The following is a 27,153-nucleotide window of genomic DNA, read 5'->3' as shown; positions in this document are numbered from 1 at the left end:
AATGTTATTATGACTTACTCCATCATTTCGAATGTATTCGGAAATTGTATTTCAACCTAATTCTCAGCATTTCAACTTTTTCTTGTCATTTTTTTCTGCACCCATGACCTTAATCCTCCTCTGAATGGGAATAATTCTAATTTCTTTTTGTGGAAAGTGTTTTATGACCCCCTTAGGGGTTTTATGACCCCACTTCAGGAACCACTGATCCAGAGTAGCACTTGCCGTAGCTCGTCCTGGTCCCATATGTTGGTAAAAATGAAGCATGCCAGTGACTCCTAAAGTGGGGTCTGTGGCCCCTACAGGGGCTGTGAGGTGATCATAGGGGGCTCAAATAAAAACAGTGTGTTTTGCACAGCTAAATCAATGCATGACGAATTTTGTGAGAGGACTTCCAGGTAAATGTAGAGATTAAAATGAATCCCTGGGGAGCGGGTGGTCGAGTGGTTTAAGGCCCTACCTATGTATGCGGGCGGCCTGTGGCCCTTCACTGCATGTCTCTCTCAACTCTCTTCCCTGTTTCCAAGTCTATCCACTGTCCTTCCTCTATCTACTAAAGGCATGAAAAGGCCCAAAAATAAACCTTTTAAAAAAAATGAATCTTCTACCAGCATACCAGGTTCGTCTGTGTAAACAGATTTGTAGTCACTTATTTAACATACTTTTATTGTTTGCTGGATGATTTGCAAAAGTAATTGTGATTTATTCCCAACATTGCAATTTAATATGCAGTGATTTTTAGGTTCCTCAACAAACACACAGTAATCCATTCTATATTATTACCTGCACTATATTAGATTTAAAAAATGGGGATAAACAATTTCAGAAAAAAACTAATCGCAATTTTGGCTCTAATTACAAATTTGATATCAATTGCCGTATTCAAGGGCATTTTTTATTTCATTCTCATTTTGATTATGAAAAAAATATGCATAAGACAAGAAGGACTTTTGTAAAAAATAAAAAAAAAAGACACTTTGTATTTTTACAAATTTCAGGTTAAAGAAATATTGCACTGTATGCAATTTGAAAATTGCAGACAGTGCAACATATGTGAATAATTTCCCAGCCTTACTTTTATTTAACTGTGTTTTCATTTTGACATTAAAGAGTTTTTGTGACTTTTTTGTGTGCTAAAAAATCCAAATTATATTGACCATGGCTAATTTATAAAGTCAGAAAGTTTTAAAGATTATAATTTTTAATTATACAGGAGTAAATCATTCAGGGGGTGAATGCTTCTTGCAGGCTCTGTATGTATTTGTGTTAATATGTATGGTGAGGGGTAAGGGGTTGGGGGGCTTCACAATATTTTATCTGGCAAAAGAGAGCCCAGTCAGCAAAAGTTTGGGAACCACCGGGCTACGACACTCTGACAATGACATCAGATTGTCACATTGTGAGTTTGAAGTGGACTATTCAGAAAAATCAGATTCAGGATACTGTGAATTGCATAAGATTTAATCTCTTATCACAAACATGGTAAACACGACCCCATTTAAAGTTGCTAATAAATGTACATGATTAGGGTTGTGGTTAAGGTGACCAACTGGTAGACACATGAAAGCTGGAACTTTCTGGAACTCAAGCTAACAGAGAATCAAGCAGCTTTTACCTTAAGTTTCTTTTTCAAAGTTGCATGTTTGTTTTGTGAGTGGAGAGTAGGGGATGACATGCAGGAAAGAAGCTGCAGTCCAAAGTTGAATACTGGCCATCAGCTTGGAGGAGCTTCTTTACACGGGGCACAACCTTACCTTTAGTAGGTCCCTGGACGTGTTAAGGGCTGGTTGTGTGTAGTCACCCTTCTTTGTGTGCTTTGCTCTGCCAACATTTCCTCTCATGGGATTTCAGCAGTTGGCCAAAAGCTCACCAATACTGAGTTAACTTAGTCTGCAAAATATACTGCTAAAAAATCTTATTCAACTTTAAATCTTCTTCAAGATTATAACTTAAACTTTTAAAAATATGTTGTTAAAAATCTGTGTACAGGTGCAGGTTTGATAAAAATGCACAAACTAGCTCCACAATACAAGTGCTGTGTCCCAAATTCTGAAGTATACTCAGAGCAGACTGTGTGTATACTAAATATGAGCCATTTTGAGTGTGCTGTTGTTCTCTCACAGTGCAACTCACAGAGGAAATGGAGGACCTGCTCGCATTTGGAGTGACACTCCAAAGTCACAGTTTGATTGACAAGCAGTGACACACATATTGTAGCATTTCCTGTTGGTGTAAAATGGCAGAGTGTGCTTGTAAATCTGCAAATGAACTGCTAAAACACAGCAGTAAGTAGGCTACAGTGTGGAGATAGCATGTTGTTTGGCTTTGGGACAGTTTTTGTTTGTATTGGGCGAACTTTAAACATGTCTGCTGTGCAAAATATTCTGAATTCTTGATGTGAATTCCGAAGCAACACCCGGAGATTAGTGTGACACCTATATGTGCTACACTGGGTGCATCCTGTGCCTGAACACACTCACTGGGAGGTGAGGAAGCTCATTTGACAGACTGATAGAATGACCAAAAATAAGCTCCTGGTAAACTAAAGAGTCAAGAGTGAAAAGCAGTTCTCGCTGCGCACATGTATATCATTTCCACTACTGTAAAGATCCCTGACTTCAACTAATTTGAGCCAATATGGACACACACGTGACAAATATGTCTGTAAGCAGCACCACAATCAATACTGGCTTCATACTGTTTGAAAATCATACTCCCTGGAGACTTATTATCCTGTGTGGTATTAAAAGAGATGACTTATGTATTGGTCATAGCATGCAATCTGGTTGGAGGAACATCTATAAGCAATACAGAGTCATGAGTAATCAGGTCACGTCTCTTGTTGCTGTAGAACAACAGCAGTTTTCCCGTTGTAGTTGTGAATACTCTGCATGCCTTTACTGAGCTGAGTCAATGCCATAACCTGCAGAAAACTAGAGGACTTATTCAACATATATGGGATCAAGGAAAGAAGCTAGAAGTGGGTCAACAAGAAGAATTAGACATGCATAAAATAATCTGACTTTCTGGTAAATCAGTACAGTGACTACAAAAGTCTTCACCAACTTGGATGTTTTACTCTTTTTATTGATTTTATTAATCAATTATGCTTAGTAGAATTTAGCTTTTTTGGCAAAACAAAATGACAAAAAACCCTCTTGAATGTCAACAGTAAAAAACATTTCTCCAAATTTATATCAATTACACAAAAATATGTAATGCAATACAAGTGACTGCATAAATATCCCCCCCTTGGAAGTGACCAACCTAATTCAACAGAGGTCCACTCAATTTATGTCAGCAGGCTCCCAATTAGAGAAATGAGGATGACCTGAGTCATCCTCATTTCTCTTAATGTGTCTCAAATGATTTTAGTATAAAGACATCTGTGTCTTGAAGGTCCAGTCAGTGGTTGATCAGTATTCCTCGCCACCATTACACCATGAAACACAAAAGAACACTCCAAGCAGCTCAGAGAAAAGATTATTGGGAAGTATAAGTCAGGGGATGGATACAAAAACATTTCCAACACATTAAAAATCCCCAGTAGTTCAGTTAGATCAATCATCAAGAAATGAAGGAATATGGCACATGTGTGAATCTGCCTAGATCAGGTCGTCCACACAAACTGAGTGAGCGTGCTTAAAGGAGACCAGTGAGAGAGACCACCAAGACACCGATGACTACTCTGAAGGAGTTCCAGCAGCTGAGATGGGAGAGACTCTGCAGACACCAGCTGTTGCCTGGGTTTCTCACCAGTCGAAGCTTTATGGAGAGGCAAAGAGAAAGTCCACCAAAGGCGAGAGTCCATGGTCAAGTGAAAGAAAGTTCTTTGGTCTGATGAGATCAAAATGAACAAACACACTTTCCTGACTGTGAAGCATGGTGGCAGCATCATGCTGTGGGGATGCTTCTTGGCAGCCTGCCCTGAAAGGCTTGTAAAGGTAGAGGGTAAAACGAATGCAGCAAAATATTGGAAAATCCTATAATCTTATTCAGTCAAGAGATTTACAGTTTGGGGAAAGATTTATTTTTCCTGAAACATACAGCTGCACCGAAATAGTTTAAAGACAACAAGGTGAATGTTCTGGAATACATAATCTGGTTAACCTTGCAAAGCAGATGGATAAGCCCATTTCCTTCTTTTTCACTGGTGAATCCATCTTGTTAGGCTCCCATCTGAACAGTTTGGGGCCGGTTAGAAAGTGACAGGACCATTCAGCGATGAGGAGCAGTATTTTCAGGCACAGCAAAGTTGTGAAGTAAGCAAGCAGCGTCAAGAGGCCGGTGCAGTTGTGGTGGAAGAGATTAGTGTGGACGCTGTTTAAGCGCCAGTTTTATCAGGACTTGACAACATTTCATTGAAAGAAGAACAAAGAACAGCAGTGAGTTGTTTTCTTTTCAAAAATGAGACAATCAAATACTTACATGTCTTTAGTCACCATGTTTCGCGTTATTCCTCGGTAGCTGCGCACGCGCAGCTCGATAGCGGCTACGTCACATGTTTTGTTGCTCTGATTGGCCCATAGGGATGTGACAGACAGAACATTCATCCAATCACACCCCGAGTTTTTTTTTCAAAGCCTCTGCCTTTTCTCAAACGTTTCCTATTAAAGCTTTTCCAGATGGATGTGTGAAACAAATCCATCTGGTGTGTCAGGTTATAATCTGGTTACTGTGGGGGAAAACTCCCCCTCTGATAAAATAAAGAACTAGAAAAGCACTTGGAGAGTGCAGACCTCCGCTATTAGCCCTATCTCCCAATAGTTCAGAATCCTTTAAAAAAATCCTGGATCCAGACAGTGATCCGGATCACTCCCACATTCTAACCAGTTCTTCCTTATGCCATTTCTGTCATTTCCTGAAAATTTCATCAAAATCCATCCACAACTTTTTGAGTTATGTTGCTAACAAACAAACTAACTAACAAACCCTGCTAATAACATAACCTCCCTGGCAGAGGTAAAAATTTTAATTTTTATGGTTGTTATGATTGTTTTGTCGGATTTTCCTGCAGAGTGAAGGACGTTAACAGTGGTCAGATCTGCACTGAAGAGCATGGAGCCAGCTTCCTTTAGATGACAGAATGCCAAGGGTGGAAGAGAACACTGTGGATTGTCACCTGTATCAAAATGATTGCCAGTTTCAAATAACCTTGCAAAGCAGATAGATTGGCCAGATTCCATGTCTGTAATCAGGCAGAGCCATCTAGTAAAACTCCAGTCTTCAGTGATTGTGCCCAATGTGAAACGGGCTGAAATAATCAGCTTCATTTGAGAACGAGACGGTAGCTACAGGCGGGGTTAAGTTGTACCAGAAGAAGACAGCATTGCCTGCTGCTGGTGTGGCATTTATCTTAGATGTAGCTAGAATAGCAGCAGTTTCAACACAACTGGACACATCTGTTTATTAAATAAAGAGTAAAAAAAAGCACTGAAAGCCTTTCATGACTCTTCGCCAGACCTGCTTCAGTATGATTTTGCGATAGCTGCAGGTGGGGTTCAGTTGCACTGTAGGCCAGTAGACGTAATGGCTACCACCAGTGTAGCAGCTTGTTGGGCTGTAGCCATAGCATAGCAGCAGTTTTATCAGAACTGGTCCACATTTCTTTATTAGAGCAAAAGAGCCACAGTGAAAGCTTCAATTAGCAGAGAGGATGTGTCTGCACTTCTCCCAACCGCCCTCAGAATGAGTTTTATCCACCAATCAGCTCCACCATTCATAAACTACAGCAGCGCCAGCCTGTCCAGCTCAGGTTACTGCTGGAGGAGAGCTTGCCCACTGGTAAATGATGCCTTGCCCGTATTATTGTCCTGTAATGAATGTGGCGGACAGAACGTTCTTCTTATTGGAGGTTTCCAAGATGAATGTGAAATTTATCCTGTGAAGATATAGATGTATGTGAAACAGTCTTTGGCATGCCAGGTTAAATTTCAAAGCGAGCTGATGGACAAAGGAAGCCAAACAACTGCAGTTCAGGACACAATGGCCGACCAGCCGGACCAGTAAGAGAGCTGTAGGCGAGGTTTCACTGCAGCATGAAAATGAGATTATAGATATGATGTCAACCTCCATGCGTAAAACTTTACAAAGAAAACAGGATACTCATCATTATCTGCCCTGACCTCACTCATACAGTATAATGGACAGTATAAACCACTGGGCTGTCCAGTGTGAGCACATACATATGAACACTGGTAAATGGTGAAGTGAGAGTATGAGATGACGTTTCCCTGAGACTGTTATAGAATCGGTTTAAAATCTCACACTGTCACCTGGCTTTATGTAGCAGCTGCTCATGTAACACACAACAACTACAAGCATACCAGGCCTGTAACGGTAGTTACCATGGAAACAGTGCACAATTACAACAACGAAAATAAAGGCTGCGTCTGAAACCATTCCCTACTCCCTATCCACTCTATAGTGAGCATCATATAGTGGAAAACACAAAAATGATTTCGGACACTACTCCGTCCGTGGGCAATGACGTCATCGCCGCCCCACAATTAAAACGTTTAGCAACAACTTCTTGTAAATTTCCAGGACAACGGCTGAGGACCAAAATTAACGGTAGAATTTCACTGAAAACTGACACTAAACGTAACGTATATTCACAAAAAATAAAAATACTAATAGATAAAAAAGCTTGTGTCTTTAGTGGCAAAATAGTCTAAATTTTAGTGTGTATTATCACTTATTATATATAATATTATATATGTTATATAAAGATGATTGTCTCATGTCTTGTAATCCTCAGAGTTTTAAATCCTTAACATTTTCTTCCAGATTTGGTTAAAACCAACAAACAAAAAGAATTAAATCAAGTTTTTAAATGTGTTCCTGTGCTCCTCTCCTTCGTCCGTCATGTTTGAGAGCAGCAACTGTGATGCATGATGGTAAATATTGCTGGGATAGTGAGCATCGGTTGTTCACTACTTTTTAAAATGCATTGTGGGGCAGAATGGGTGTACTATATAGTCAATAACAATGCCCACGGATTCACTATATTGTGAATGGGAGTGATTTCGGACACAGCAAAAGATTTCTCTGGCTTTAAAAACTGTTGAAAATATTTAAGTTAATGTAAGCACTGAAGAAACAATAGATATACAACATAGGTAGGGCCATTTTTGATTAAACACATTGTATGTTAAAATAAATAAATAAATATATATGTGTATATATATATATTTATAATTTAAGTATATTTTTATGTTTTTAGATTTTTAAAGGTTTTTATTGTCAAGCGTTTTATTTTTATTCTTTTAATTCTAAGTACAGCACATTAAAGTGCTGATCTGAGTCCTCATTGATATCACTATCAATACTCTCTATAGTTTGGTGGAAAGACAAAATAAGGTTAAATATTTAAACTCCAAGTGTTCTTAGCTGAGTAGAGCTTGAGTTAAAAAGCTATGATTCAGTCTGATTCACACTGTATTTATTGAAGTTTCTTATCAAAAACTAAATTTACCCATTTTTATGTGACATTTGAACACATCATAACATATTGAATAGAGTTGTCTAATTTACTGAGGTTCCTGAACGCATCTTATTTTCCTCTCTAACTTCAATTTTGCCAATTCCTCAGCAGATTTCTACACAGGATTAATATTGTTAACAAACAGGACTGTCTCAAAGCTTTGGAGCATTTTCAGCATTAATCTGAGCAGCTGAAGAAGAAAACTGTCCTGAAGCAGCTGAGCAGAGTGGTATGACCATGGCGTGATCCCGTGTTGTTGTCAGCGTCTTTGCTAACATTAGCAAAGATGTGCTTTGCCAGAAGGTGGAACTTCAGACTCGCTGTGCTTCGGTGTAAAGACAGTTCATCACTGCAGCATGTACCCACAGTTTAGGTTTTATCTTCACTAACATTCTCCAGCTTTTTAAAAAGACAATCACCGTGAAGCAGACCTGGGTCTGTCTCCTCACTCATCACTGCTGGCTGTGTCTGACCCTCTCACCTCTTCACCCCCAGGCATGTAAACATCCACGCTGGAGGACTACGGGAGCACGTTGTAGTCAAACTTAGTCATATGATTAAATTGTGTTTTAATTTTTTTCATGCATTAAGGTTTCAGGATTAATCACAAAAGTTAACCTGTTAATGTTAACAGCCCTTAATTTATATATATATATATATATATATATATATATATATATATATATATGTATATATATCCCATTAAAGCCTGAAAACACAAATTATAGCCATAAAATTCTCATTTATTGGAACTAAAATGTTCATGTAACTTTCTACTGAAATAAAAAAAAAAAAAAAATCAGAATTTCCATGAAATTTAACATATATATTTTTAGTATCTCATTTCATTCATTGGGTGTTTTTGGTAACTGGTAATCCACTCGAGGGCATTTATATCATTTATCAGATTGTATTCACAAGTTTTTTTGAGTAATTTAATGAGCATATTGATTAGATAGAGGTATCATAAAAGTACATATTAGGACACTCTTAAAAAAGAGATTTTTTTTTTAAATTTATTTTTGGGCATTTTTATGCCTTTATTAGATAGAGGAGGACAGTGGATAGAGTCAGAAACAGGGTCAGGGGTGAGACATGTGGTGAAGGGCCTCAGGCCGGATTCGAACCCGGGCCACCCACATACGTGGGGAGCGCCTTTAACCACTAGGCCACCTGCTCCCCGAAAAAGAGATTTTTAATGAGGTTTTGTCCGGGTTAAATAAAGGTTAAAAAATATGCGACAACAGGCTTTAAGGGTTTAAATATATACAGAGCTTAACAAATGTATTAGACCACCTGTCATATTTGTCTCAGAGACCATCCAGCATCATGAAGTGCTTTAATGCGGACTCTTTCATTTTCAGTCAGCTCTCCATGTTTTACCATTTTGAACAGGAATGAGGAATTTCAAACTGAATTCACCCAAATTTGAGCCTCTGGGCTTCTCTGAGAAGTCAGAAATGGATCAAGCATAACATTCAACCACTAAAACTCATTTTTCTGTTTAGAAATGGAAGTAAATAACTAATATGTGACATATTCATCAAGAAATATTCATGTGTTTTACTATTTTTTCAGTTTTTTTGTAAATCAATTTGAAAATTCATGGATAACAATAATAATTATATTTTATCATTAAAAATATCATTTGGGTTAAAGAGCTTCTACATATTGGTGTATTAACCATTGCAGAAACATCAAAAATGATTTTGGTAATTACCAATGCTGTTAATTTAGGGCAGCTGTGGCATAAACCTTACTTTGGTTAAGGTTAGGGTGGTCTAATACATTTGTTAAACACTGTATATGTGTATGTATGTGTGATTTTTTTTTTTTTTTTAAATATCTGAGTTACTGTAAGACCTCAATTAAAAAAATATATAGTTGGAATGGTCACTTCACTTTTGAAATTAATGAACACATTTTAGTGTGAAAATTCTGCATATTGATCAGTGTTAATGTCGTCGACTAAAACTATGACTGAAACTATTCGTCATCAGCCTTTTTTTCATGACTAAAACTAGACTAAAACTAACAAAAATAGATCTTTGATGACTAAAACTGACAAAAACTAAGTTTAGTTTTATTACGATGACTAAAACTAGACTAAAATATACTGTAGTTTATGTTGGACATGCTATTTCTCCACTGTGGGTAAATCTGTCAAAAAACAACACATCTGTATCTCCTCTGCCTCTCAGCTGTAGAAAGCAGGGACCCCAGGTTTGGCAGAGTGTAGAGAACATACTACCATGATTTGGTACCAGATTTAGGCAAAAGAATAAATGCTTGGACTAAGAGTAAAGACTAAAATGTGAGGACATTTATGGACTAAAATGTTTTGAGTTTTTGTCAACTAAAACTAAACTAAAAAGGAAAAAAAAAAAGACTAAAATGTGACCAAAACTAAAAGACATTTCATTTAAAGACTAAAACTAAGACTAAAATCAAAAATACCTGCCAAAATTAACACTGCTATCGTATCTTTATTTTTAAAAATGTATTTCTATACAAGAAATGTTTGTCGTCTTGCTTTATTATGTATTTTACACAAAGCATATCATTACTGCCAGGTGCAAACCTCCCTCCTCAAAAATCCCAACTTTTCTGGAAATGTTAAAAAAAAAAAAAAATCACTGTCTTTGTAAAAAAAAAATTAAAAAAGACAATACAATATATTTTTAAAACATTTCTATATAGTCAGTTACCAGTTTGTCTGTTTAAATCTTTAATAGTTTACCAGAACTGACCTTAAATGTAGTAACAAGGGTTTGGACCATCAGGAATAGACATGGAGTTTCATCTTCCTCTTACTTTACTAGAGGAGTTACAGGTACGAGCTGTAAAATCCACTGACAGATAAGGAAATGACTAATACTGTAGCCCTCATTTATGAAATAAGAACAGAAACTTGTGAAAAGCAGGCATACAAGGTTTCTGCCCAACAGTGATGATGTTTCTCTGCAAAACTCCATAAATATTAAAATGAAAGAAAAAAAAAAACACTTACATGTGCCGCCTGGTTTGTATTCTCTGGTCCAATCTGCTCCAAAACCACCAACCTGTGGAGGAAATACCTCACATATTGAGTTATGTGGAGGTTTGCACTGGCATTAAAACATACGGGTGCATTCACGAGAGTAGGTGATTGTCTATTTTGGGTTACCGGGGCAAGATATGTAACCTTATCAAACCTGGTGTTCTAGCTCTTCCAAATGATGCATAAATTTAGCATTCAGAATCCACACCTACACCTGTAAAAATAGTCTCTGCTACTTTCCACAGCAGCTGTGTATATGTGGGTGTGCACATTAGTCGAGAAGTGTGTTGTGTTCTGTTTAGTCAAAGACGTCTCAGTGTGTGTTCTCTCATGCAGCCCTGCTAGTTGTGCTGAGGCACAGTTTTCTAATGATGCTGGTTGAACTGGTTAGCTGCTGGGATGATCTTCCTCTCTCTCTGCTGGCTGTGCTGGGATCTAATGTGTAGATGGATGATGTATTGGAAGCATCACATCAAGGAGTTGTTCATATGCTGCCTGGCTCCACGGTTCTTACTATCTGTGTGTGGTAGAGAGGAGGGTGTGTGTGTGTGTGTGTGAGTGTGTGTGTGTGGACGAGGGTGGTATTTTCTTTGGGGAATTGCGTGTTTCAGCAGTATGGATATTGCAGGCTGTGGCAGAAGGAATAAACAGACTTTCTCTGTCCCCCCCCCCCCCCCCCCCCCTCACATACACATAGTTTCCTTCAGGGATGGGGCCAGCTCACAGAGGCGCTTCTGTGACTGATGTTTGTCTGTGTGTTACGCTTCTATTTATTTGTTTGGCAAACAAATGCATTATTAACAAGCCACCGCCACATGTTATCCTCCCAGTGTATGTTCCGTTTGCATCAGTGTCGTCCCATTCAAGTGCAAATGAGCTGGGTCACTGCAGAAAATCAACGGTAAAGAGCAAAGATAAAGGTGCAGAAATTGCCTTTTAATGCAAGTTGATGATTCTGCAGTTAAGCATCCAAAGCGTTTAAACTCATATGCAAAAATAATAGGCGCACAGGTGGTTTTATGTCTCCATACTTAAAGGCGAAATAATGCTGCCATAAAATTAGCACGGCTCATCCAGAAGCAAACCTATATGAGAGTTTTTAGAGACGATATAAAGAGGTCCATCATTAGAAGCTCCAATAAACTCTGACATTTCACTTTAACTCCCAGCCACATTAGATATGAGCCTGAATGAAGCCCCTATAAGCGTCATTTCAAACCCTAAAGAGAAACCCGCCTGTGGGTTTGCCTAGGAACAGCTTGAATAAAAATAATGCTGTGAAAATCTTATTCACACTCACAATCACACATAAGGTAATTCATCCATAACAGGGACCAGGGCTTGGAAGAAAATGGCATAAAACGGAGACACCTTTTTCTGAGGGTTCTCTCCCTCTCTCTCTCTCTCTCTCTCTCTCTCATGCATACCAATGTATTTAGCTCATCTCCAATCAAAGGAAAGGTTGAAAATCTTGTTAGGGTCTCTCTCCTTTGGCAGTGTGTGGCTGCAGAAAGATACACACTGACTTCAAATGGAGACGAGAGGAAGAAAGAGGTATAGAAAGTCAGGAAATATCTAAATGTGAAGCTTGCATCTAATTGAGCTTCATTTATCAAACTGACCATGCAGTGAAATTCAAATAGAGATGAGTGTTTGATAAATGCTGAGATTTTTCATTAATATCTACACAGTGCAGCTTTTTTTTTTTTTTTCTGGAAAGAAGCAAGTGAAACATCCAAGATGTGTTTCACAATGGGTCAGGAAACAGCTTTTTAAGGTCTTGCAGAGCACATCGTGTTTTCTTGACCTCGGGCCTTTAAATGGAAAGGCAAACCTTGGGTCTACCGGTGGTTTTCAGTAAAGCAGAGAGGAAGAGTCCATGTTTGAGGTCAAATTAATCCTCAGCAGGTTGACTTACTGGCCCTTTCAAAGGGAAAAACTCTCACATTTACTAAGTTTGTTTACTTGTAAAAGCAGAATTAAATTTTTTTACTCTAAGAGGAGCTGAAAAATCAGGGAGTGCATCACATTTTCAGGTTCTGAAGTTAAAAACAAATCCTATAAGACACAGGTGTCAAACTCAAAACCAGCCCACAAGATGATCTCGTATTTCTGTTACAACTGGCCCATCAGTATAAGTCTAAAAATGTCAACCTATCCTTGATGATTTAAGATATCCTTGTTAAGTCACAAAATCTGAAAAGATAGAGAGTAAAATATTTAGATAAGAAGTCAGGAATGTGGGAAAGAAATTAACAGTGTTTTAATATTAGATTTTCAATTTAGCATCTCACAATTAGGACTCAAACTTAGGATTTTGACTTTTTATTTCATACTTTGAGCATTTCAAATCATAATTTTGACTTCTCATATAATATTTTGAGCTTTAAGATTCATCATTCTAATTTCCAAGTGATTTTTTGAACTTTTAACCAATTATTTTGTATTTTACCTCATATTTTCTTCTCCAAACTTTGACTCCATAATCCCGTAGTTTGACCTTTTAGACTCACAATTTAAAATTTTGAATCATATTTTGACTTTTAATTTCATGATTACAACTTTTATTTCATATTTTGACCTTTCAAACTCATGATTTTGACTTCTTTCTAATATATTTGCCATTAAAAAACATTATTTTTCTATTTCAATTTCATGTTTTGACCTTTTTGAACTGATAAATTTACTTTTCTCAGACTGTAGGCATATACACGTATTTTTTTTACTTTTTAAATGTCAAAATCATTTACCATCAGTGCTAAGTATTTTTTTTTTTTTTTTAATCTTTTTACAGGTGAAACAAGTTTATGGTTACAAAGGTGAGCCTGTTAGGCCCTCAGGTTAGTCCTGAATCCAGAATCCGGCCCCTGCTGTGATTGAGTTTGGCACCCCTGATATAAGAAAATAAATAAGAATTCGATTATTAGGTTATTTTAGAATGTGCACGAATGAAACACATGGCATATTTTCTCACACTGCAAAGAAGAAAAATGACCCTTTATGCAAACACACAATGCAAAACAGTGTGCCCACACAAAAAGGCCGCAGCAAGATTAGATTTTACCACACTTCTTTCTGCAGCTAAAGACCTGTCATTTAGTCAAATTAAAGGATACAAAGAAATGTTTTTAATCGAGGAGGAGGAGGCTGCTGCTTGCCTTGTTTGCACGACCGATGCATCCATTTTTCTTGCAAATGTGTTAAAAAACAGAAAAGATGACACTCTACCTGCCAACTATCGTCCTCATTAAAACCAAACAAATCGCCTTTTAGAAGAGATGCAAAGGCAACATAATTAAATGTTTGGGACTACAAGAGGAAAAGGATGTCAAAGCCGCCTTGATGATCAGAGGACAGCTTTCAAATAAGCACTTTAATTCTTATTGCTTAAAACGGTTTGAATGTTTATTTCTGAAAATGTGTGAAGATGCTTCCCCAATATGAGCCACTTTGTTCAGGGCTGAATGAGCAGGGATTACTCTCTGCACTATATGTGTCAGTGTGTGTGTGTGTGCGCATGTACATCATGGTTACGTACCCATGTTAAAGCCTGCGTGGGTGTTTACACTCTAAAACAGCCTCATTAATGGAAAACTGATCTGTGAGTCTGCAGCCGAAGAAGACATTTGTCTGATGATTCAGTTACATCATTTAGATTCTGATGCATGCAGCGATGCAGGTGCAGCAGGCCAGTCATCTTCCTGGAGTCGTGCATATTAAAGGACCAAAGGATGATCTTTAAAGAGCAGAAAAAGCACTAAAACTGCAAAAGGCCAAAGGAGTAGGGGCTTTTTTATAGCACTGAAAAGTTTTGTAATGACATGCATGAGGCCTTAAAGGACAATTAAACGCCATCTGTGCTTCCAGAAAAAACAGACCCAGTATTTAAAGAGTGACTGTGGACAGGGGTGGACAAACTGAACTCCAAGGTATGAGGGAGGCTGGGTATTTACTGTTACAACAATATAACACCAGTTAGACTGAGGAGAGTTAAAGGATGCTGATTCCTTTCAATAAAAGCAAGAGTAACATCTAAATTCAAGTTCCTGTGTGAAGCTAAGGGTTTGTGCCGATTTTGGCTCCCCTCTAAAGTCCGTGTCGTTTTTGTCCCGTACATGTGTAGGATGAATCTAAATCCTGCTTATTTAACAGGCAAATGTATCACTCAAACAGAATCTTTACACAGGAAATGTAAAGAAATGTTTGTTTCTGACATCTACCCTGCAGCATGAGGTTTTAACTTTTCAAAATTACAAACAAGAAAAAGCCAGTCTTTAAATTGATGTTCTCCTTTGCTTTCTAAAGTCATGAGGAGACACCAGTGTCAACATCACCCCATTTCATAACACTCCCAGACCACCTGACAGGAGCTTTAAGCTTCAAACTGTATGATCCTGTTAGGAACTTTAAGTTTGAGTCAATTTGTCACCCCTTATAAACAAAGCAGATCTTTTCTCTTTGCTGTTTGTGTCTTTTACACTTGTAAGGCATTATCTTCAACACAAAATCACATCCTGCTTTCTTTTAACAGTCAAATACATCATTTATCAAGAGCATTTACAGTAGAACATTTTCAGTAGAAGGCTTGCCTGGCAGCCGTCCCTGGCATTAACAATAACACTGAAACGTACAGTCTGTATGTTGATGATCATCTTTGATTTATAAGTCATTAAAAACATCAATGTTGATTTCTGTCTGTTTTATAACCTGTTAAAACTTCACACAGGAGCTCCTGTGGCGCCCCCTGTGGACAGAGCTGTGACTTCCAACTCTCTAAAGTTTGTCCTGTATATCATCCTGCTCCCTCTCAGTGTCAAATAAATCACCAATCAAAAATCTATGCAATGAGAATAAATCCTCCTCTCAGGAGCTTTAAGCTTCTGTAAGCCACTTTATTTAGTATGTGGTGATTTTGGCGCCCCCCGTGGACAAAGCGGTGCACTCACTCTCTGATTTTGTCCTGTATGTACAAGTTTGTTTCACAAAAAAAATCCTCTTGATTTTTTAAAGTTTCACTTTGAGAAAATATTTGAAATACAAAATATAAAGACCAGGGCTGTTAAAATCCAACTCGAGGCGCACAGATGGTCGAGTGGTTGAAGGCGTGCCCCATGTACGCTGGCAGCCCGCATTCAAATCTGGCCTTTGGATCCCCCATTCTTGTCCCTGTTTCTGAGACTACTGCCATCCTCTATCTGATACCAAAAATAAATCTTAAAAAATAATCCAACTTGATTCATGAAGAATGAACAAATTATGAAGTACTGGGTGAACTTCTGATAACTTAGCTCATTGATACAACACATTATACTGAGTTTCTTTCATGATGCCCGGCACATACTCACTGAACACATCAAAGTAAGCTGAGTAAACATTTTCTAGGGGAATTGTTGGCACAAATAAAAACTGACATACATTTCTATCTATGAGCACATAATGTCAACTAAATGGTCACATGAGTGTGGGGCTGGGCCCCTGAACCCAGAAAGCTATAACTTGTTACTTAACCTTGTCACGTTGGGCCCTATTATCTATTTTTTCAGTGTTTCTTGGCTCCTTTTTTAAGGCATTGAAAATATGAACCAAAAAGAAATGGCTAATCTTTGTCTTTAGATATCATAAAGATACATCAGTCTTCATTTCAGTTTATTTCACAGCTGTCTAAAACCTCCTCTCAGAAGCTTAAAGCTCCTGTGAGGCCAATCTTTGCTTTGCGATAATTTTGGCGCCCCCTGTGGACGAAGCAGAACTTCTCATCTTATTTTGTCGTGTATGTGTAGAATCAGTCAAAACTCAAGCAAACAAAAAACATCCTGCTTCTTTTCAGTGTTGCATGTATCACCCCAAAAATTACATTTTAAACCCCAAATGTGAGGAAAAGTCTGTTTCTGACACCTACCCCGCGGCACATGATTTCAGGCATTTACAGTAAAAACAAAGAAGTATTTCATCTTCATACCAGCGGTCTTATTTGCTTCTGTAGCTCATGAAGAGACGTCAGTGTTAATTTCAGTCTCTTTCATAGCGTCTTAAAAAGGCCTCTAGGGAGCTTTAAGTATTTTTAGATTTACAGAAAATCAAGGTAACGTCTCTCCTCTGATAAACTCCCTCACTCATGGAGATTTTAAAGTCAGACTTAAGTGAAGGATATGCTATATCCAGAAAGTATTTCCTGTCCCTTCAAAGTTCTTAAGTTTGTATTTGACGGCTATCTAGACCAGGGGTTCTCAACCTTTTCAGCCCACTACCCCCAAAATAAAGGTGCCAGAGACCCGGGACCCCCACTGGACCTGAAGGGGGTTGAACTCAGCCATGCACATTCAAGAATAGTCGTGTGGAGACAAGGCCGCCCATCAGGGGGGATAAAGGGGAGAGCCTTCTGGGGCCCAGCCAAACTGGGGGCCAGCAAAACCATGGTCCATTGTAAAGCTCAGCTGTGGTATTTATATTTAACCTGAATAATAAGCACTCTTATCAAAGAAACAAATATCTTTTTAATTTATTTGTGTTGTAAGTATCCCTGTTAAAAAAGAAAATCATAGAGTTCAAATATATTAAATAGCTAAAATGGGTTAATAATGACAAAAAAAATGGTGGAAAAGGCCAAAAATGGCAAAAAATGGTTAAAGTGGCAAAAACAGGCATATTAAGTGGTAAAAGGAGATTAAAAATGGCTGAAATGGTGTTAAAGAGGAAAAAATAGGTGTAAATGTGGTGAAATGGGATGGAAAATTGATATAAACTGGTAAGAAAGCGTTAGCTGAGGCAGAAATGGGCATATCAAATTGTAAAAGGTGGCGTAAAAAGTGATAAAGAGCCAAACAGTAACAAGAGCCAACAATAGCAGAGTGGCGAGGTATGCCTTAGAAGTGGCAAAAACAGGCAAAGAAAGTGGTGGAAAGAGTTTAAAATTGACAAAAATGGGTATTAAGAGGCAAAAGTGTGTTAAATTTGGTGGTCAGAGGCGACAGTGTAATTTAATAAATGTTCTTAGTTTTTAAGGCATCTGGAGACCACCTCTCAGTGTCTCGCGACCCCTAATGGGGTCCCGACCCCAACGTTGAGAACCCCTGATCTAAGGGACCCATTTGGAAGCAGCCTTTTTCCTTCCACTATGAGCACAATTAGCACTTTATAGGCCAATTTAATCCTCTCTCCAAATCACTCTGATTGGCTGGCAGTTAGTGCAGCTCTGTGCAGCACTACTGCTGGCATCAGCAGCTCTCTCGCTTTGTTCTCTCCTGTTGCGTTCGTGTTACACATGAGAAAAAGGTATGATTAAAAACAACAACATGGAGGTAGGAAGCAATCAAACACAAGTTTCCAGATGCTCACATGTATGATGTCGTCAACCACAGAGAAGAACTCAGAGAGCCGAGCAGCTGCTGGATTTCACTCTTCACCCAAACATACAGCGTTACATTTGATGTGTTCTTTCATGCAACGGTTCAACGTCTTTCAAGAAGCTGAAGATTATATAAAGTGTAGCAATAAGTGTCTTAACTCTTTCAGCAGCTTTTCCACGTAACTCATGAGCTGTTGGTTTTATCAGTCCGGTCATGGTGGCTTTGTTTTAAATTGACATTTTCTGAGAGCAGCTCCTTGTCTGGATTCGAGGATGTTCAACAAATCAGAGACCCTTCTTCTAGTCACTTAAAGAACTTGTTGATTTAAAAAAAATGGCTGGAAAAATTAAATAAGAGGATTTTTTGAGGCTTTGCAGCCTAAATTCTTTTGTTTAAGCTTGAATGAGAAAGCAATAAATAGTCTAGAAGCCAAACTTCATTATTTCGGCTGTATATCCCCGCTTCTCCTGCTGCAAACTAATTAAGAAGCTATGTTTTGAATTCACCAGTGACTGTTGTTTGGTTTTTTCTCTCTAAAATCTCCTCCCACAGATGAACTCCTGAAGACATTTGCAGGCTTTTAAAGCCCTCTGCAGAGAAACTCGTCTGTATTGTGTCCCAGAATGCAATAGTGCTCCAAAAGCTCAAAGAGAGTGACCTTTATAAAGCAAGATGATGCATGAGTAAACACAGCTTCCCCTTTGACCCTCTGATCTCACATCAGATTTACTAAATCAAACATGATAAATAGCCAGCATCAATAAGTCTTCATAACACTCTAGCAGTGATTCTTCTGTTTCTCACACAGGTCTCAATTTTCTGGCAGAAAAATCAACACAAGATGAGATCTGTTCCGAGATTCACCTCATTCTTGCATCACAGGACCAGCCACCATGCAGTATTCATAGTATCTGGAGCTCATTCTGCATGTGTTTACAACAAAAGCTCCTTTTCCAGCCTTTAAAAGCCTGCCTCAAACTGGAGTTTATAAAACAGTTGTGTGGGCGTGTCACTCTAAATCCATATTTCATGTCTGAGCTGTGATTTCTGATTTCAGGAATGTTTGGCCTTGACTGTGGTCAAGATCTGGCCTTGGATTTAGTCTGGGGAGGGGGGGGGGGTGTTCTGTGGCTGGATTCGTGTGTGTGACAGAGAAAGTGAGTGTGTGTCAAAAAGGTTGATTTTAAATGCACGACTGCATAAATAATGTGATTTTTAAAATATGAACGTGACAGGGCTCATTTTAATGCATTTTAGACTATTTCACCTCACTGTACTGCAGTAAACAGAGCTGAACAAATGTATTAGACCACCTGTCATATTTGTCTCAGAGACCATCCAGCATCATGAAGTGCTTTAATGCGGACTCTTTCATTTTCAGTCAGCTCTCCACGTTTTACCATTTTGAACAGGAATGAGGAATTTCAAACTGAATTCACCCAAATTTGAGCGGCTCACTGGGCTTCTCTGAGAAGTCAGAAATGAATCAAGCATAACATTCAACCACTAAAACTCATTTTTCTGTTCAGGAATGACAGTAAATAACTATAATTTGACATATTAAACAAAAAATATTCATGTGTTTTACTATTTTTTCAGGTTTTTTGTAAATCAGTACATTAGAAAATTCATGGATAACAATAATAATTATATTTTAGCATTAAAAATATCATTTGGGTTAAAGAGCTTCTACATATTGGTGTATTAACCATTGCAGAAACATAAAAATGATTCTGGTAATTACCAGTGCTGTTAATTTAGGGCAGCTGTGGCATAAACCTTACTTTGGTTAGGGTTAGGGTGGTCTAATAAATCTGTTAAGCACTGTACCTGAGCATAATTGATCCTCCTTCCATATATTTACAAGCAAGACTTGTGATTTACTTCAAAAGAGCGCGTCTTTCTGCGGCTTTCTACATTTTGCGGTGCGTAAAGGCGCGCCCATGGAGACCTTCGCTCCCCTCCTGAAAAGGCTTACAACTTAAAACAAAACCGGTCTGAACAATAATAATGTAGATTATTCCCTGATAAATATTTAGCCTCGTGTTGTGTGTGTTTCACGCGGAGGCTGTTGATTGTACATTTCAGCACCACGGATAGCGACTGGAGCCAGCTGCTCACTGTCTGCTCCTCACGAGGCCTTTGCTCTCCTCTGACTACGTGGAGAAACTTCCTCTCCTCATTATCAAACACCTTTCTCCAGTCTGCCTCCTTTACATGTAAAATAGAGTAAATAAAAAGTGAGCAATGCGCTTAGCCTATACAATACAATATCTTTTATTAAGCGGGACATATAGGGATTCTTCTATTATTTCCACAATGTACATTTGGTGAGCAACGTCACTGAACATTAAATCAGTCAAAGCTACGCAGATTCCGAAATGTAGAACACACAATAATGTGAATATGTACTTTTATAAATGATAGAATAATCTTTGAATAAAAGGGCTCTAGAAGTCGTCTCCGGTGGCTGGAATATGTCGCCTTTTTTCTCTTTTAATAAACTCGTCTTCGGCCTACATTTGGCTTATTTTTCAATATGTTCAGCATCCAAACGCAACACCATTGACAGCACAGAAAACATAAAGTAAAAACTTCCACTCGTGCAAAAAATGCCTTGGGCGTGAGAGCACTTCTTCTCTGTTGTCCGTTATTCCATATACTTCACTTGGACGGAAACCATAAATTCTTTAAGGCTATACAAACATAAAATAGAGCATAACACAGTCGGTCTGTCCGGGTCTCCTCATCTTTTCCCCTGTGTCCACTTTTTTGCCAAGATTCACCCTTTTGTCTTTTGGCAAAGTTTGTTTTCCCAAGCAAGAAAAAATCCACATACCCGACAAGCGCGCGCCACTGGCCGATCAATACGTTGAATCATCCAGATTGCGTAAAAGTTGACTGATGGATTTGAATATATGAAACTCCAAGGAAACGTTCATATTTGACTAGATAGTGGACGAGTGTAGGTATACAGATATTCGTCGGCTTCCTTGGCTGACAGTTTGGTTTATGTTAAAAATAAATGGCATGTTGTTGCTGTTGTTTTTCTTTTTTGTTCCTCAACCTAGAGGAAGAGTCCGAAGAGTGCGACGTGGATCATCGCAGATTAGATTATAGAGGAAAGACTAGAAAGCCTGAGAAGGTGGAGTATTTCCATCCACCCATGAGGGTGCCCCGCTCCAGCTTCAGATAGACGCGGTCCTCCCGCTCCACCATCAGGAGTACTCCGTTACTGGCCGCCTCTCTCGTTACGTCCTGGTCACCGGCGAAGGCTGATATAACCGGATAATCGTTCTGCATCAAGTTCACCTACAGGGGAGAGAATGCAGGCTCAGAGTCAGGGTTCATGTCTGAAAAATCCCCCTTAATTGCAGCCTTTTCATGATTTTTCTCACCTGTATAGTTTGTCTGTTGTAGACCTTCACAACGTGAAAACTGAAACTATAAATCCCCCTCCTTGGAGCCTGGAACACACTCGCTTTGAGATCGAAATGGTTGCCGATGTTCACTAAAACCTGTGACCAAGAAAAGCGCACAATCAGAGAGCGCATTATTTGTTCTTCTCTACATAACAGATGGTTTTGGAGTAATGTATTGTCTGTCTCTGCCACGCACAGTGACTACAGAGAGGCGTATCATTCATACTCTGGTTCTGTTACGCCAAATCTTTTGGCTGCACTTCAGTCGCAGTTTTGGGATCCTTCCCAGTTCGATGCGTCTCACAGGCCGCTGTGCAAAGACCTCAGCCGTGAAAACTTATTAGATCATCCGAGCAAATGCAACACAATGCATATGTCAATCCGGCCGAGGCCTAAGACGCATATGTTAAGTGATCCCGCATGGATGATCATTGGTTTTGGCAGCGCGTCTCTACATCGCGCCAATTACGCACAGCATTAAATGAAGGCATTTCCTATCAAAAACAGCAGTGCTCTCCAGGTTAGAGCTACACAGGCGTCGGATCACACAGAGCGTGAGCAATGAAAGGAAATCAATGAAACATGACCTTAAACAAGTTCCACTCGCCCATGGCACAAATCTGACATAGGAGAGAACAGCACCTGAGCTGAACTGACAAACACTTTTTCTTTATGAATAGAAGCCAAATTCAGTGGAGATCTGACCTGGTCAAAGTAGATGGTCATGGACGTGTTGCTCATCTCTGACGGCTCGTGGTTGGTTCCACGCACGGCGGAGAAAGCCACCTTTGCTCCAGCGGAGCGCACCGATATGCCCAACGAGGAGGTGACGGCCCCGTCCGAAGAGGGGTTCGAGTCGCACACCACGAGACACTTTCCCTCGAGCACGATGGGCTCCGTGTCGTTCTGGCCGAGGCAGACCACCACGCCGCATCCCAAGAGGAGGGCCAGCGCCAGCATGGCGCAGGGTCCCGGGCAGCGCGCGGGCACCATGGTTTGGATCGCTGATCCCGTGCACACTGATAGAACCCGGCAGCCCCTTGGAGGTTTGTTAGTACTCGATCACCTGGTCCAGACTTAGTCCCTTCTCTCTTCCACCCTCTTTCTCTCTCTCTCTCTCTCTCTCTCTCTCTTCCTCTATCCTCGGTGCTTCCTCACTCTCTCAAACAGCCTCTGACACACAGACGCACTCAGACTCTCTCCGGCTGTGACTCCCCTCCCTCCTGTGCGTCTTAGTTGATTTGGGGAGAGTGTTCAGACAAGTGTTGTTGTAAATCCTGATTATTTAGGAGAGGAAAAGATCATTTCAGTGTCAGACAGAAAAAGAAAAGGAGCCATGGCTAGTAGAGTGATTGAACATGGGCATATTCTCTGTGCGTAAAATGACCATCGTGCGTAAAATGTAAGGCTGAAGCTGTTTATAAAACACCTAAATCTTTAAAACAGGTTGATATCGAAGCACATTTGCATTCATCCGTATTTGATCAACAATTTGTCAAACTGCGGAGTGTCTCCCCAAGCAGCACAAATTAGTATGATGATTGAAAATGAAGCTGGAGAACTGACTCCTAATCTTTCTTATTGATGATCGTAGCGCTAAAGAAAGCACTTTGCTGGCATTCCTGCTAACAAAAAAATGTAAATCACGACCTACCTGTGCGCTCCATCCCGCTGGTATCTGCTCTCTGCCTCGCGCACTCTGTAAACTGAGCGCTCAGATCGCTGGTGCTCTAACAGCAAGACTCTCTGGGCTCCCTTTCGAGGGACAACTCACGCCCATTCTTGGTGTTTGTGTGTAGCCACTGCAACAAGACTCCGCGCAAAAAAGTGTCCTGCAATTAAGAGCACATGGGTGGACTTTAATGGCTTTGTTTACATATTAATCAGCTCAATGTTGCTCGAGCTCAGGGGCCCCTCAGGACGCCAGAGATCACTCGCTCTTAGTGCCTGTCATTTATATGCTGAGGGCTTCTCATGGCTCTACCTGATTAATCCGGAATGAAAGGAGAGGCTGCAGTGGGTAACCTTGTTGTATGCTACATTCAGCATGCATGTATAGTATGTTGCTAATGTGAGGCTTAAACGTGCGCCTTCAGGAGTTCAATAAAGATACTTGTGCGCCATCCAGTGGCGGATTTCACCTCTGCAGAAAGTGCTGCATCTGCATTTCAGAGGCACAGCAAGAAATCAAAGCACAACAATCATTAAAATGACAACTTTTTGCAAAATTTCTCTTTAGTTTTTGTTTTTTAAAAGTGTGTCGTGACAGCCAGGCAAATGATTCCACACACACTCTTTAACAAACACACCGTAAGTTGAAAGCATGGGGACACTTCAGAAAATGCCCACTTCACAGAGACTGACCCACACCTCCCTGTACCACCCCTTTGGCCCTTTTTTTCTTCTTTTCAATTCTTGACATGTCATCATCCTTTGAAGAGCCGTGTAAAGGGTCCCTATCAGCGCTCCACACCTCTGAAGAGTCTGCGAGCGGGGCTTCACAAGGGCCAAACCCTCACGTTAGACCTTTAATGAGCTGTCATTTCTCCTACTTAAAGGTATGGCTACATTATGCATGGGCAGCAGTATAGACCAGGGATCATCAAGTACATTTGCACAAGGGCCAGATATAGTCTTGACAGAGTCTCTGGGGGCTGGACTTCCAAATAAAGAAAAATTAAATCAATATTTTGTTCTGATTGGCATATTATTTTATTAGTATTTGTATTTTCTTTCAGAATGCAGGACATTTTTAGGCATTACCAGTGAGATCTATCCTTGTCTATAATGCCGTATAAGGAGACAGGCATGCCCGCTACTACTTTACTGCTTCAATCTGCCATTTCTGCAACATTTTGTGACACTTTTAACCCATTTTTGATACTTTTTTTGCTATTTTTAATGCTCTTTAACCTACTTTCCTGCCTTTTCACTGCTTTGCCATTGGCTATTTTTGCACCATTTATCCACTGTAACACATATTTGATACTTTTAGCCCTTTTTGCCTCTTTCACCTCATATCTACCATTCTTCAACTCCTTTAAACCATTTTACTTGCATGTCTTATCCCTCCTTCATCCATTTTTGCCACTTTTTGTCAATTTTTGCTCTTTTTTTCTTTTTATACTAATGGTTTGCCACATTTTAACCTCTTTTCATCACTTTTCCTGCAGGTGTTGTCCCTTTGTGCCACTCCACAACCCATTAGGATGCTTATTGCCCATTTTTGCCACTCTCTAACCCCTTTTCACCACTCTATCCAGCCATTTTTGCCAGTTTTAAGACATTTTGGATACTTCTTACTTCTTTTGTTGCCTCTTTAACCCAATTGTTGCACCTTTTTAACTCCTTTAAACCACTTGTCCTGTTGTATCCCTCCTTTATCAATTTTATCAAGATTTATTTTTGGGCATTTTTGTGCTTTTATTAGATAGAGGAGGACAGTAGATAGAGTCGGAAACAGGGTCAAGAGTGGGGGAGAGACATGCGGTGAAGGGCCTCAGGCCAGATTTGAACCCGGGCCGCCCGCGTACATTGGGAGCGCCTTTAACTACTAGGCCACCTACTCCCCAATTTTTGCCACTTTTCATCTATTTTTGCCACTTTTAAACCATTTTTGATATACTTTTTGTCCCTTTTTCCTCTTATTCTAAAGGGTTGCAGCATTTTAACCTCTTTTCCTGCAAGTTTTTTTTTCCTTTGTGCCACTCCACAACCCATTTGGACTCTTATCACACATTTTTACCACTCTGTAACCCATTTTCACCACTTTCTCTGGCCATTTTTGCCATTTTTAACACATTTTGTTGATGTTTACTGATAATGGTTGACAAGTGAATTTCTGTAACAACTGTTTGTCATTCTAAAACTATTTCAATATTAATTATTGGGGTGGATTTACCAGCTGAAGACATTTAAAGCCAAAAGATACTCTTAAAACCACAACATCTTCTATTTCTGCTTTTCTGAATTTAATGATCTTCTGTGGGCCGGACAGGAAGCTTTGGGGGGCCTGAATTGGCCCCCGGGTCGCCAGTTGATGATCAGTGGTATAGACTGTCTCCTACTTGAAATCTGAAGCTGAAGTAAATACTGAAAGAAAAGTCAACATTTCATTCAACATAATTAATTCAAACTGGAATATGTAATTTAAATGCATGCAAGCAAATAAAAAGGAGGGGAGGATGAGCTAAATCTTGTGCTGAAGCTATGACTGTCACTATAAATAAGGGGGAAAAACATGCGGCAGAAATGTCTACCAGATGCTTCCATAAAATGCCTCGTCCTTGTGTAACGATCCACAACTTTCAGGGGACATTATTTTAGACTTAATCAGAGTGATCCTTCCCTTCTTCTCACCCACATTTGACAAAAATCGCACTGTCAGAGCCGGCTGAACCAACCATGCGGAAAGGAAGAGTGACATCAGGTATCCAAGAGCCACAACTGACCCCAGGCCTGCAGGAGGACATACACACAAAACATCAAATGTCAAGTACGGGGACATGCAAAGAGAGAGGGGAGATGTGGCCTACATGGCATTACCATACCAGGGGCAGCCGCTGCCCTAAAAGGGTCTTCACTTCTATCAGAGGCAGGCTGATCGGCAAGGCTGACAACAGTTTTATGGTGATTTTCCCTGACAGCTAGTAGAGACAAGTGGCTTCCAGGAACAAGCGGAGGTCGATTAAGGGATGGGTCTTAAAGCGAGGCATCTGCTTTAGCAGGGAAAAGGACTAAGCATGAGTCTGGTTGTGACTTTTCTGTACAAATCACTCGAGCATTCATAATAGCATGATTTCCTTCATGACTTAGGCTTGACTTTGCATAAAGTGGGACTCTTCCAGTGATCTGGCTGTTACAATGTACTGAGGCTGGGCACTTTTTGCAAATTGTTCCATCTTCTGATACAAAATTTGTGCTTAAATTAAAAAAAAAAAAAATCAAAGGATGTCCACCCTGCGAGCTCACATCACCATATGTTTCATAAGAACTAAAAATACCCCATTTAAAATAGATAACTGTCCATCCATCTGCCTGCTTGTCCATCTGTTTGTGTGCAGCTATAAAAGAGTCAGTAACTTCATTTCTGAAATGAGGTCAGTCTCTTGAAAAGTTCATTTAAAAGCTGCAGCCCTGAGTTAAAGCCAGGGAGACTGTGTTCTGTCTCTCTTGTCTTACATCAATAAGACGTGACCTCTATCCTAACATGTGTGATGAGACAAACAACATCAATCCTGCATGTTGCTCCCCTGCCAGAGCCGTGCTAACACCCTGATGAACAGTTATGTCTCTAACCCAGAGAAAGGTTACAGCAGAAAGTACTGTGCCTACTGTGACGTGTGCTATTTCGTGTGTTTGTGCAGGATGGCATAGTGGAACTGCTCAGATCTCTACCAGTGACAACGGCTGCTTAGATGGAAGACGAGGTGAAACCCGTAACACAGGGTGAGTAAATGCTGCTGATGTATTTCACGTGTCCAACTTATGCTGATTTGCAGCTTTAGTTCCTGTGGTTTCTACATTTAAAGTATAATAACAAAAAGTCACATAAACCAGGTTAGCAAGATTACTAAGGGCCGAGTAAATGTAACAGTTATATTTAGGTATTAGTTAACCGTTAGTTCTGCACAAATGTACCATAACAATCAGATCTACTCTAAACCCATTTTAAGGCATGGTAGAAGATGGATATTACAGATCAAGATGTTTGAAAATTCTACGTTTGGCTCTTTAGGACCAGCTTTAAAAGTCACTCCACCTTGATTGCATATTCTAAAAGTCCACTTTTAAAACATAAAAACAAACAAGAGACCCCTCTCTGGCATGACAGAGAGACTGTTTCATATCACCATTGCA

General features: G+C 39.6%; 1 protein-coding gene across 1 annotated transcript; it reads right to left on the bottom strand.

The window, feature by feature from the left end:
* Positions 1 to 20,162: 20,162 nt before the first annotated feature.
* On the bottom strand, positions 20,163 to 23,073 carry cbln2b (cerebellin 2b precursor). The gene is made up of 4 exons (XM_041814451.1): positions 22,949 to 23,073; positions 22,000 to 22,571; positions 21,271 to 21,390; positions 20,163 to 21,184 (listed from the first exon to the last, which is right to left on the bottom strand). Exons 2-4 carry the CDS (start codon positions 22,285 to 22,287, stop codon positions 20,987 to 20,989), a joined length of 606 nt encoding a protein of 201 aa, XP_041670385.1. The 5' UTR covers positions 22,288 to 22,571; positions 22,949 to 23,073; the 3' UTR covers positions 20,163 to 20,986.
* Between the last annotated feature and the right edge of the window lie 4,080 nt (positions 23,074 to 27,153).

This window comes from Cheilinus undulatus, linkage group 19 (assembly GCF_018320785.1).
Source record: "Cheilinus undulatus linkage group 19, ASM1832078v1, whole genome shotgun sequence".
Lineage (NCBI taxonomy): Eukaryota > Metazoa > Chordata > Actinopteri > Labriformes > Labridae > Cheilinus > Cheilinus undulatus.
The sequence above is the reverse complement of the archived record's forward strand: the minus strand, read 5'-3'. Positions and strand labels throughout refer to the sequence as shown.